The sequence below is a fragment of the Phalacrocorax carbo genome, chromosome 1, assembly GCF_963921805.1.
Source record: "Phalacrocorax carbo chromosome 1, bPhaCar2.1, whole genome shotgun sequence".
In the NCBI taxonomy this organism is placed as follows: domain Eukaryota; kingdom Metazoa; phylum Chordata; class Aves; order Suliformes; family Phalacrocoracidae; genus Phalacrocorax; species Phalacrocorax carbo.
In genome coordinates this window covers 124,902,046-124,915,889 of record NC_087513.1, presented here as the reverse complement: position 1 = coordinate 124,915,889, position 13,844 = coordinate 124,902,046, and the positions used below count along the sequence as shown (strand labels likewise).

At 35.2% G+C, this 13,844-nt stretch overlaps 1 protein-coding gene across 1 annotated transcript in view; it reads right to left on the bottom strand.

Moving 5' to 3' along the window:
* CFAP47 (cilia and flagella associated protein 47) overlaps positions 1–13,844 on the bottom strand; it is a 346,829-nt gene that overhangs the window by 293,747 nt on the left and 39,238 nt on the right. Inside the window, 3 exon segments of the mRNA XM_064473493.1 lie at positions 5,179–5,338; positions 6,567–6,667; positions 9,791–9,959. Coding sequence (XP_064329563.1) covers positions 5,179–5,338; positions 6,567–6,667; positions 9,791–9,959 — 430 coding nt within the window.

Here is a 13,844-nt window from a genome sequence, read left to right as displayed (position 1 = left end):
TTTCATAACTACTGTCAAAGCTTGTGCTACAGTTACCATTCTGATATACCAGCATTAATCTCTATTGGGCAAACAACAGGCAGTCCAGCAGATGTGAACTTTTTCCTTGGGGAGATCTGGTGGTATTTACAAATCTGCCAATCTAAATTTGCCAAGGGCTAACAAAACCTGTAGAATTATATGGGAAATTTCCTCTCTGTCTTTCCTAGATATATTTATTAGGGGAAATAAGCATTCATTGCCTTACCTTAGAAAAAAACTGTGAATAAAGGAACACAACTTCTGAAAGCACATATCTGCATATATTTGTTAGCTGCTTCATTTTCAGTCTAATTTGCACTAGAAAGCCCATCCAGTTCAAGAGGGCCCAACTCTCTACCATGCTATCCGGGGTCTATACTTTATGCAGATTCGTTGTTAATAGAGACATAAATAGATTATTTCTGCTGAAAGTCAGTTATACGCATATGCAAGTTCTCCTCCCAGTACTGCCCACACACTTCTGGAGGAGAAATATTCCAAGTCCCCACGTCTTCCATTCTACCCTTTCAGTTGCAATTTAAACTAGCATCAAAAGCTAGTGTAAACAGCCACCTCTTTAAGGACGTCCATATTCCTTGCTCCTCTCTAGCAGCACAAATATAATTTTTTATTTCCCCCTCCCCAAAACCTTAAATGTAATAGCACCTTTTTTTGATCTTTTAACAGTGGGTGAGAAGAAAGTAAAATCACCATCTGCTCTTCTCACCCTCTTAAATTCATATTAGATTATTATTCCGTTCCTACACTCGTCTCCCAAATAAACATTTTTAGTTTAGTTGCCTTGGACTTTCCAATAATTATTGGAAATATATATGTTATTGCATATATACACCTTCAGCATAAATGGGTGCCAATGAAGAATTTGCATACACTGAAATACAAACTTCAAAGCAGAAAAGTCGCAGGTAGTTAAAACTTAAAGATAAGCCCTACAAAAAAAAAAAAAAATGAAGAAAAAATTTAAAAGTAAACTAATAATTTTGAAACTGTTAAAGGGAATAGTCATTTAATATCTTACTCTTGGAGAAAAAAAACCAAACTAGAAGATGGAGGTCATGATGTTCATCTGTGCCCACTACATAAGCATCCCATCTTCCAGGGGCACTGAACTCCTGTTAACTCACTGGTGTATTTTTGAGTATTTTTCCACACAGGATCCCAGAGCACAAATTTATTGTATCTCACTATAAGCAGCTAAGTTTTTTCATACCACAGTAAGATATAGTGAAATTTTTCATATACTTGTAATGCATTATACTATAGTACAGCAGAAGAAAATTACATTAATATACCTTCAGTTCTTGAGAATCTCTAATAAATTTAGTATACTTTTCTCAACAGCCATATAAATTCTTACATTTAACACTGTAGCTTACTATAGCATTTTGTACTCTATAATAAATATCGCGGCATATTTAAACAAATTACCCTAATGCACACTCAAAGTTCATTTTAAAGTTTGTTCACCCCCACATACTACAGCTTTACAGTACAAACCTATGATGGTGATTAGCACAGCATATTCATTAACTAGGTCTCCTGTGTGGGTCTTGATGTATCTAATGTTCTTTCACAAGAAAGAGTAATTATATTCAGTGATGGTATAGCACAAGTAGGCTATAAATTACTTAGAACATTGAATTAAGGGCAATTGATTTTTAGAGTTATTTATTATTTTCTGTAAATAAAAGATATGGAAACACAGCAAAAATACAGATAACTTCAAATGACAATTATTTATCAGTCATATTTATGTATATACACATCTGCATTTACACATACAGTTTATTTAGTAGTTCAAAATATTGACTTTTATTTGTATGCCGTTCTCTGCTTCATAGACTTTGCAACACCCAAGCAATTTTAATACAGTCCCATGACATGAACACCTAAATAGAACCGTCACACCATTATATGGGTGATCATTTCACCTATTCATTATCATATGATCCCTCTCCAGATGCTGCACAAAATAGTATTAGAGGCTTTTTTTAACTTTCCTCTGTCTTAAACGCCAGACTGGTACTTAGAAGGAGAAAATGAGAACCTGTGCTCATCCGGGCCCTAAAAATCATCAAATATCTGGAAATACAGGTTTATTCTTTTTATCTTCCAAGTCTAATATTGCCCTGAGCAATTTTCCAAGCTATATACATTAACCCAATTAATGCAGAATGCAGCTATTATATCTTCTATTAAACAATATGTTTCTCAAATTCAAAGCAGAAAAAAATCTTTATATTTGTTCTTCACAAGTTATTATGTTAGTATAATCCACAGTTATTCTAACCATAAGCACACTCTGCAAAAATTATGCTTCTCAACACCTTCTCAAAATAACCACAGTTACTTAATAGGCTTTATTATCTGAAATACTGCAGAAAAAATATGATACCCTATTGAAATCAAAGTAGAAATTTATGAAAGGAGAAAAAAAAATGTTTAAAAGAAATAGAGTTACAGTAAACTACATGCGTATTTTGAATTGCATCTCAAGGAACAACTAAGGGTTACAAGTGTTTGTTTTTCACTTTCCAACCTTCTAGATTTCCATTCTTCTTTCCTCTACATTCTTCCTCCAAAGACCTTGGGTCATAATATGCTTCTATTCCTTGACTTCTTTAACCTATTTTTCCTCTGAGTTGCATCTCAACAGTTTCTCAAAATTCAGAAGTTTACCCACAGTCTTTCATCTGTCTAGACACACTCTCCAGACATGCTTTGAGTAGATCCTTTCATCCTTCATAAGTAAACTGAGATTCCAAGTCCATATTTCTAAAACTTTGTAAAACTGAACAACTGAAAGAAATAACTTTCAGATTTCTCCCTTACAACATCTATCTGCATTTTGCCCAGTCTTCTTGTCATCCTGCTCCCACTGTTTAACACCTTCGATTTTCATAGTCTAACGTTTTCTCACACCCTGGGACATTTTCATTCAATTCACATAGTACCTTTAGATTTTGTTTTATTTCATATTGCTCCCAAAACAAATTCTTTAACAAAAACTTTCATCTCTGTTTATTTTATTTTTATAACCTGTGTAAGTTATTACTAAAAACTCAGTAAGGACCTAGATAGATGAGATGAAGATGAGATAAAAACAGTTCATTCCAAAACCAAGGGCTACACAAAATACAAAATAGAACCTACCCAGTAAAAAAAATTTGTATTGCATTGAACACTTTTTTATGGCTGTTTCATAAACCTGTGGTTCAGAGACAAAAACCAGGGTTTTTGCAATTTACTTTGGAGGAATGTAGGGGAAAAAGAGACAAAGTGATGCATCAAAGCCAGAAATATGCCCTAAATATTTTTGCTTAGCCTTCCAATAGCAAATGACATTTAACTTTCTTCTAGCAGTTTAATTTGTAATAATACATAATTTAATAGAGCAATTTAAATGCATATGTCTAAAAGGATACCTCATGGATACATATATATCTATATACATATATATCTACATAGATATGTATAGATATGTATACTGTATATTATTGTATTTTATATTTTTGTAATTGTATGATTGTATACATAGAGAAGTATATAGGTATACAATACATGTATCTAAAAGGATACCTCATGGACAGCTCGAAAGTGTAAAAACTACAATTACAGATACTGATTGGATCAGAAACTTTCCACGTATTATATGCACGAAGAAATACTACTTCAGAAAAGCCAGAATTTGCTACTCAAAACAAAAATTAAAAGAATTTAAAACAAACGGCCTTCTAAATAGTTCTGCAGAAATCATTATCTAGTAATTACTTTTCCACATCATGAAGCAAAATCAGAAGTTGATGTGATTTTTCAACCATAAGTTGAAGACAAATGATACCAACAAGGCATAAAACATCACGGAAAAATGTTTTTAAGTACAGCAAGCAACTCCAAGCAACATGTGCAATTAAATACTACTCTTGCATATTCACAACATTTTTGCAGAGCAACATTTAATACAGTCCTCTCAATTTATCATACAGAATCATAGCAAGACTCATATACCTGTATATTTTTTATTTATACTTATAACAAGTTGCCCCCAGTGCTTAACTGAGGTTATAGATTTCAGTCCTAACATAAAGAATAGCAGCAACATCTTTCTTTGGGACAGAGATGCTCACTTGCTTCCTCAGGATCAGATCAAACCAACAAAACAACTTTTCTTCTCCTTGAGAATGCTGAGGCCCCAAAAGTTGGCCAATTAGAACTTGTAAAAAGACTCTGAGTTCTGTAGGCATCGGCTGCATATGCTGGTGGGCTTTATCAACTCAAAAATAGTATTACAGAATCACAGAATGGTAGGAGTTGGAAGGGACCTCTGGAGATCATCTTGTCCAACCCCCTGCTTGAGCAGGCACACCCAGAGCAGGGGGCACAGGAACACGTCCAGGTGGGGTTTGAATGTTTCCAGAGAAGGAGACTCTACAGCCTCCCTGGGCAGCCTGTGCCCCTGCTCTGGCACCCTCACAGTAAAGAAGTTACATTACTCTCTACCCTAAACACTTGACTGGGAATAATGTAGAGTCCTAATACTCATGTTCTGCCGTTCCTGTTCTGGTCTATGTGGTTGGTTACCTTCTTCTTGCACTGTCCCCAGTTTTGTTAGAAATCTATTTTATGTTTTTACTTAGGGTCTGGTTGCCTGAGGAGGCTACTCAGAAAATACCGTAGTTAAGTGATTTTGTATCTCAGTGAGGCAGGAAATTTCCATTCTTATCTAAATTATGGCTATTTAGAAGAAGAGTTCACACACATTCCAAATACCCTTGGAAAGCTTTAGTATCTATTCAGTCAATCTAAATGCACACGAAGGAGCATTACTGAAAACGATTCAGCTATTCCAGCCTTTGATGCTTCATATGTGCAAAATTGATGTTTTATCTGTGCAAACCACACTTTTCAAATAATGCTATCACATGATTCCATGTTTCGTGTTAGGTCTGCAGCTGTCTTATTTTCTCAGAACTACAACGAAATCTTTTGGCACTATAGTTTGTTATTTAGTCATGTTAACTGGAAGTTAATCAAAACAAGTGTTAGTTATGATTCATCATAAAAAGTCCTTTAACAAATCTATGAAAACGGTATATTAGCCAAACTATCTGTAGAAGAATTCAGAGAATTACTTACAAGGACAGAAGAATACAGCAATACTGATTTTTTGTCCTGGATCAAGGAATCCAGTCTGCAGACTAAATTTAAAAATACTGTCTTCCATATTTTCGCCTGCATCATCACAATTCAATTTCCATGTCAACTGCTGTTTTGAGACATTCTTCAGGTCAAGCTTCTGTAAATATTTGCAGAGAAAGAAGGACTCGATGAAAGAGGAAAAGCAACAAACACCATGATACTTTTCGCATTGCCCTATCTAAGCAATGAGGTCAGAGTAAAAGCAAGAAAGCACTAGAAAGCAATGAAGAACCCAGTTTGTTATACCTGTAAGGTGAGAAGATGAGTATGACTATCAGCACAGACTAAATGCTTTCCAGTTACTAATCACATTCACTTAGAGCAATACTTTCTTTCCAGAATGGAAAAGGTCTCATTTATGCAAGGTAAAAAGATCAAAGTGTCACGTTGGGAGTGCTTAGCCAAACAGAAATGAGGAGTTTTTCCTGATACTAATGAAGCACAGCAAGCACTAAACACATGGCTCACGACGTCTAGACCTACAGGCGGATATGCTGAAAAAGCAAGAAGTTCCGAACAGGTTTTCAAAACCCATTCTTCTAATTCAATAAGACGAAGGTGGAAACAAAAATAATTCCATTCCTTTATCTGAGTTACTCTTTCAACCCCAACACATCCATAGCTAGGAAAAGGCCTTGACTTCGTATTATCATTGTTTTCTGAATATACTTGCAAAAGTTTCAAGTGTTTTCATCATTGCCAAAAATAATTTATTATAATTTCCAAACACAGCCTTTGAGAATTAGAAACAATAAATTAGCTTAGGGTATGTTTTGCATTCATACAGTCAAAATCTCTACATTCCAGAACAGAATGGCTGTGGCCAAATTTCCTATTTAGTGCCTCTTTCCCTTTAAGCCCTAAATCATAACCAGGAATTTTACAGGAGAGTTCCAGCTAGCACAGATCAGTACCATACAACATACTGGGACAGCAATTTAACTGGATGGACAGACCATCATGGCATTTCAATTGCATTCCTGCACTGTCACTGTCCAGTTTACTAGTATAGGCAAAGGCAGAAAATTTTTGGAAGTAAGCTATTTCTTACACAACTCTTGGTCAGTTTCTCATGGTGTCCACTTTTTCTTGCGTATCAGAAAGTCAAGACAAGCCCAATTTTGAGTTTTGGAAAAATTTCTAGTGATCAAAAGACAAATAGAAAATCAAAAACTGAACAAAATGACAATGGGAAAACTTTTAAATATTTAGACCATACATTTGGAACAGGACTGAATTTTGAGTTCCAAATCTGTATTCTTTTCCCAGTCATTTTTGAGTAATTAAAAGCTATACCAAGAATAACAACACTTGTGATTACATACCTGAGAATTCAGGCTTTTGTCGGCTATATTGAAAGGTATGCCACTTGAATGTTGTGCAAATTTAAGTTCCATTGAGGAGAACTCCAATGGTGATTTAAGTACTGTTGAAAAAAATAGTTTAAGATGTTTATACAAGATTATTTTGACAAATATTTCCTTAAAGTCCCTTCATAAAATCATTGTTTCTGCACATTTAGCAGAAATGTTGCTCACCCTGCTTTGAAGATGTATTTTCTTTCTGTTGTTCCCATACTACATACATAATTACTGTAATTTAACTTTGTCTTATTATGACCCTTTAGTCACATTAAAATTATTTAAATTTTGTATCTACCAGACTGATAACATCTCCCCTTGATATAAAGATGCTATAAACAGAGAGCCACATGACCTTCCTACTGCAGATAAATGCATTTATATTTGTGACAGAAATCATCAGAAAAGACTTGAAATATTATATTTAAAAAAAAAAAAACAGCATTTCTCTTAATTTCATATAATTGGAACAAAGAAACCGTCACAAAGGATGAAGTTGAAAGTGAAGATTTAGAAAAACAGAGGTGTATGTTCCCACGGTCTCATTTTGCTTCTTGATTAGATTAAACACTGGAAATGAACCTAGCAACATATGCTATCCTTTTATTAAAATCTGCTAGTTTGTTTCACAGTCCATGAGGAAACGTTTTGATAACTTCTCTTCTCCCCCTAAAAAAAACAAAGGATTTCCTACTCAGACACCTCACATTATGTAAACAACAATACTATCCATATTTCTCTTAAACACAGACATATAAACTCTATAAACCAATAGTGTTTTGAAGTAGGAACCTGATCTGCTGGAATGCTTCCACCAAAATGTCACTCATAAGTCCTCACCTGTCATAGAAATTGCCTGTACAAGCGAAATACAGCACAACTGAAAGACTAGGAGGGAAAGGAAAAGAAATTATCTACCCCATGAAAAAATTGTGAGATTGAGTATTTAAAAAAAACCAACCAAACAAACAAAATAAAATCAGCTCACATGCGGTCATTACATTGATAATAAGTCCTCTGCCTTTGTATCTGGCTGAGGTAGGGCTTGTGTCTTTTCCAGTTGACCTTTCTGTTTTGGTTTGGGTCTTTTTTCACTTTCAGTGCTTTCTTACATACTGATAAGTAGTTTCCAGGGAACAAGTCTTACAAGTATTAAAGAAAGAGACCTGTTTTCCTTTCCATGTGCTGAAACAGTCTACAAACTTTGTTTTTATGAAAATTAGAGAAAAAAAAAAAAACAACATCCATGATGGATTGAAAACATATTGACTACGCTGAAGTTAAAAGAATGGGTTGACTACTCCAAGATTATTGTGATTCTTTTCTCAGGGTGAACAATCCTGACTACAAACATCAGATATAAACTGTTGATTTAAGTGCCCACTCCACTGTCCTGTGCAGTCTGAATCCCAGTCAACCACAAAAACTGTTACAGGGGAAAACAAATTATAAGAATGGAAAACAAATGTGCCATAAAGCACATAGTACTGAGAATTCAGCATATTTGTCAAATCAAAACTTTGATCTTGCAAGATGCATCTTTCCCACTTCTAGTTTTTAAAGTGATAATCTGAAATGATGAATCAATAACAGACATACTTTTTAACTTGTCAGAATGTAATAAAGTTATCATGTTCTTTTTCAACAGTAAAAATAATTTGGCTAGTTGTCTGCATCTGTATGGTTATGTGAAATACTGACTGGATAAGACATTTATTTAGATTTCTCTCCCTCCTGCTGGCCCAAAAAAATTCCAAGAACGTATTTCCAAGACTCAAATTTAAATCAAAGCCATGCTTTATTTTGTGAACTATTCGGTAGAATTGAAAGCTTTATATACTCACTTTAATACTATGTTTACTTGTTGTTGGCCTGTACTGGTACTTTGAAGAAATTCTATTTGGCAGAAGTACAAATTTATGACAAAATTTAGATAAGATTGCCATTTATTAGTGAGACTTACTGACTGTATCAATTCCTTATTCCATAAAGAAAGGGAAAAGGGAATAAACATTTTCTTTTTCCTTCAGGTTACATAAATCACTTCTGCACTAGAAATTCATCACTTTGATGCATGATTTTTTACTTAGAGACACGCTTTCTTATAATCTCATAGGTATACGTACATTTATCTTTATTCTAGGTGTTTTTAAACTAAATATACTTAGAAATGTTTAATATTAATTTACTGCCATCACAGGATCTAAAGAAGGTCTCTCAGATTCCTCCAATATCTTAAAAGATCTCAAAAGTAAGACTTAAGTTAATGCCTACTGGAAAAAAAAAAAAAAGAAAGAAAAGAAAAACCCAAACACAGATAAAACCTAATAAACTAGAGTTGCTTTTACCCCACATTATGCATTTAATTGGCCAAGCCTCCTTCTGTGCCCCCAAGGTGGTTAAACGTTACACAAATATCATTCCAGGCACTTAAGTCTCATCTCAATTAAACAGTGACTACATATTAAAAACTGAGATGATGAAAGCTAGTGGATTCATGTATTCACAATGTGTAGGTCTATATGACCATAAGGATCAGACAGGAGAGTAAAGAGAACCACAAATTATTTCTAAGAAAAGCAGAGAAGAATCATTTAAGATAACAATTGCTTGCTGCAGGCAAACAGCCTGTAACTTTGGCCATTAACGAGCTCTGACAGGCCAGAAGTGTGCAGTTCTACACACAGAAGCAAACAGAAGCCACCGGTTCTCTCAGATGGGGTGAGGGCTAGTCAGAGGCATTTTAGAGGAGTTTTGTATATAGCTAGAACACCTAGTTTTGACAGAATAAGACTAGAAAAAAAGAGTATGAATGACATACTACTTTTCTATACTTTCCAGATGAACTGCCATAAACACTGGGGTCTGCATGGTAAGGTCTAGAAATACTAATGAATGAGTAGAAACAAATGAGTTTTGGTAAACTAGTTTTCATATAAGGCAAATGGCTAAATAAAAAGCCCATCTTTTCCCAGCACATCGGCATTATGTATAGAAAGTTCAGCTTTAGAAATATTTTAAAATGCAAATCAAAATTTGAAAATTTTGGAAATTTCCAAGAAATTTACAAATTATACAATTATCAATCGAATTTCATTAACTAGTAATTCTCTGCAATTAGAATACAAGCAAAAACATCACCACAAATATAAGTATCCACCATCTGCTTAAGGCCCTAGTTTACCTACCAACTGCTTTAACTCTACAGCATGGAACAGCCACAGCCACCACCTCTGGCCGAGGAGCAACGATGTGCTTCACGGATCCAACAGAAGTTGCAGATGCAGGGCTTGGCTGTGTCAATGCAAAGTCAGCCCGAGGAGTATTAACTGGAAGAGTGAAGTCATATGCTGCCACCTAAAGGACAGAAATATCATCGTGGTCACTTTCCCAGAGAAATTGTAGGTACTTAATGAGTCATCTGAGTGGTATTATTTTTCAGAAGAATTACTGAAAATAACTTAGGACCTTATAATGATATGAATAGGATGGTTGTTTATTAGTTCCCAGTATCAGCCTTTCAAGGAAACAGTGGCCAGCAATTTTCTCCCCCACCGAGGAAAAAACTGTATGCCTAAAAGTATCAGGGTTATCAGCACAGCTACAGACAAGACTTCTGGTAAATCACTGTGTTGTGCTCCTCTCCAACCACTCTCCTCAGTGAAAAAAAATGGAGCAGTGGCCCAAATGCATAAGCACGAGCAGAGAAGGTAGAACACAAAGCTACATAAGTTAAGAAAGCCTTTCCTAAACGCTGAAGACAAAAAGTCAGCTGTTACAGTATACCCAGCATAAACAATATAGGCTCCAAGATCAAGATGGAGCATGAGTTAAAAATCGAGAAACCTAAGGGGGGAAAAAAAGAAAAAAAGAAAAGAAAGAAAAGCCCCACACACAGAGCACAAAACACTCCACCTCTTGTCATTCTACACCACTGAATTCCAGGAGTCCAAATTCCAGTGATTTTGATCCTAGTCTTATCTCTGCAATCGCATCCCCAATTAAGTGGGGTTTAGAATTCAAAAGATGGGATGTTTTATACAAAATCCTCTTTTTGACAGACTGCACATTTGAGATGCCAAATTTATTTCACAGTGCACTTTCAAGAAGGCATTTCTTGCCTCTCGCTCTGTCTTTCCAAGGATCAACACACTAGAGCAGTATATTCTCCAGACGCAGGCCTATAAAATCTGCATACTGCTTAAAATTTGCAGTAGAACATGCATCATACTACCACATAATTGAAAGTGAAGCAAGTAGAATATATAAATGATAGGAAAGTAAAATAAAAAAATATTTTGCCCTAAGCCGGGACATGAGGCACGTATCCATCTGTAACAAAACCAACACAGAGCTCAGATAACGAGAAAAAAAAGTACAGAGCGCTTACAATGTTGGAGTTCCAGCAGGGTTTGTAACACACAGTTACGAACTCCTGGTGAGCGAGATGTGTGCTGAGCCTTGTGGAACATCTTGTGTATTTGTGCTTAGCAAGATGACAGCACGGGGAGAGGGGAAGTTTTTCCAGTGAGATCACCACAGACTCTTGATTTATATTGATACTTCAAATCTGATAATGAGTAGATTTTATAACATAGAATTGGCTTTTCAAAATTAACATGGTGAATGCCATTTATGATTTTTTAGTAAGTAATGCTCGAGGTGTGTCATAAACAAAGACCAAGTAAAAATCTCCTGGTTTGATTTACATACTCTTCTATGTTTAGTATCTCAAGTCACCCACATAAAAAAAACTTCATCAGGTTACATCTTCAAAATATGGTCTTGTGGTGTAAAACCACAGAATTAAAAATTAGACTGAAAAGGATCTTTTCTTCACAGTACGAGAAGTTCCTTTCACTTCAAAGTCTGTGTGAAAAACATGATTTCACGTCACCAGCAACAGTGGCTCTTTACAGTTTTAGAGAAACAACTGACTGTCTTTTCTTAGAGGTGAAAGTAATAAGCAGTGCATTTCAAGGGCTGTCAAATCCTTACAAAAAAAATCTTTTAAAACTTTTTCCAAAAACATAAAAGAAGTGTCATAGAATAACACTGAATACATTGTTATTTGGTAACCCTGATAGCTGTTAAACACATATATAAGAGAGAACTGTGAACCAAAAGAGAAAGTGAACCAATACCGGAGAGAGAAAAAAAGATTTACAGGACTCTCCAGGTCAATCATCTCATACAACAGTCACAGCACAGACACAATCCAAAGATTCTGTCACGCTCCTTCAGCTGTACAACAAGTTTGTTATACTGGGTATAGTGCACCCAGTGTACATCTTTGGAAGTGTAATACGCAAAATGTTGCATAAATAACCAGGTTATCTCCCAAGCATATCCCTGTTCTCTGTAGGGAGAACAGAGCAAAGATGTGCACAGCTTAGTGCACATCTCAGGTTCTGAGATTCCTCCCAGACTGGGCAGCTCCCTACAGCCAGCAGGTACTTCCCTACATGGGCAATTCTAACACTTGAAACACCATTGCCAAGAATTGCAGTAAAAAAGTGAGCTAGAAGATCCTTCCATCCCTAGTATCTATGACATATATAACAATATAACAACACTAAGTTTTTAAAGTTTGGTAAGATTAAAATGCTTAGTCTATAATAGATGTCATGACGTCATTGGCTATGCAAAAGAGTACAGTTTAGCACTGCTATTGTTCTTCATCGATGCTGTTATGTTTAGTATGTTTAGGTCAGACAACAAAAGGTGGAATCCCATTAGCCCGCTCTGAAAGCGGCTATCAAATTTGCCTTTCATCCCCACTATCAAGAAAATTTGCTTTAGTCTTACTGTGCAACAAGGGTTTTACTTGTTAAGAACTGGCAAACAAAACCAAGTGTGTGCAAGACCCTCGCTTAATACACTACATGTAGGACATGATGTTCACTGAAAAACTACATTTGCTCTGAAGTACAATGATGCCATTTCAGAGGCAACATAACTCATAGAAATGTACTTTTACAACTGAGGACAACTCATAGACCTTTTGTTTCATTCATACATTCATACTTTGCCTCATTAACTGAACATTAACTAACCCGTAATACAGTTAAAAAGCTCTTTAAAAATTCTAGATACCTAGAAATAATATCGTAATTCATACATATACACACATATATACACACACATGCATACACACATTACTGAAACACAATTAAGACATAATTTCAGGTTTTAGGACTTCATTTTGAATGTAGAATCACTATTTTTCCTTTTATACATACTTTAAGGGAAAAAAAGTGATTAATTTTTAATATCCAAAACTCCATAATGGAAAATTCTCTCTTATAAGATCATATACAAAAAAAAAAATTGACACCATTTAAAAAAATATATGCTTACACTATTCCTGGACTTGCAGTTGATTTTTAAATAATCTGTGAATACTTCACAGTTATTTATCTATTGAGATATTTTTCTGAAGCTGCATTTAACTCGATAAACCAGAGAATACAGGGAGGGGCAGGAAGCAAGCAGCCTAGAGAGTTCTTTCACAAACATTCAGGGTTGTTTATATCATTATAAGAAACATTTTTCCAGTCTTCATTTACACTAATTATGCACGTTATTTGGAAAGGAGGCATCATGTACAGAGTGGTAGTCTTAGCAATTAAAGTACTTCAAAAGAAGCTTTAAAAAGACTAGTCACATGAGACAAAGGAGTTTTTGCTATGCATTCATGTAGAACACCTCCAAAGGATGCCAGAAGAGCATGCTTGTGTAGGCTGTCACCAGAAGATAACAATTCTTTAAATAGAACTGATATATCTGCAAACTTTTATTTAGAGGGCATTCGAAAACACCCTCCAAATTTTTACTAGAATTGCGAGACAAATAAAAGTTGTTGCTTTTAAGAAATCTGTCTGATAAAAAAAGCTCTGCTACTGAAACTCATTTGAATCTACGAAATAGGTTTGATACAAAGTGCATGGCAGCTCTAAGCCCAACATTAGGCAGTGAACACAGCTGAATGGCTTCCTGCCTCAGGCGTAAATACTCAGTATACTGAAAGGGAGAAAAGAAGGAACAACTACCCCAGCATCCATGGCAATTAAAATAGTATTTTATATAAAATTCATGCATAATAAATAAACAAACTCAAGCACAGTTGTCAGGTTCAGGGGGTCAATCTGAGAGTAGAAAAAAATGAAGTTATTTGCAAAAAAGACTTTCAAAGCAGTTACTTCGTTTCTATCTTTAGTAAGTGCCCCGATGCAATAGTAT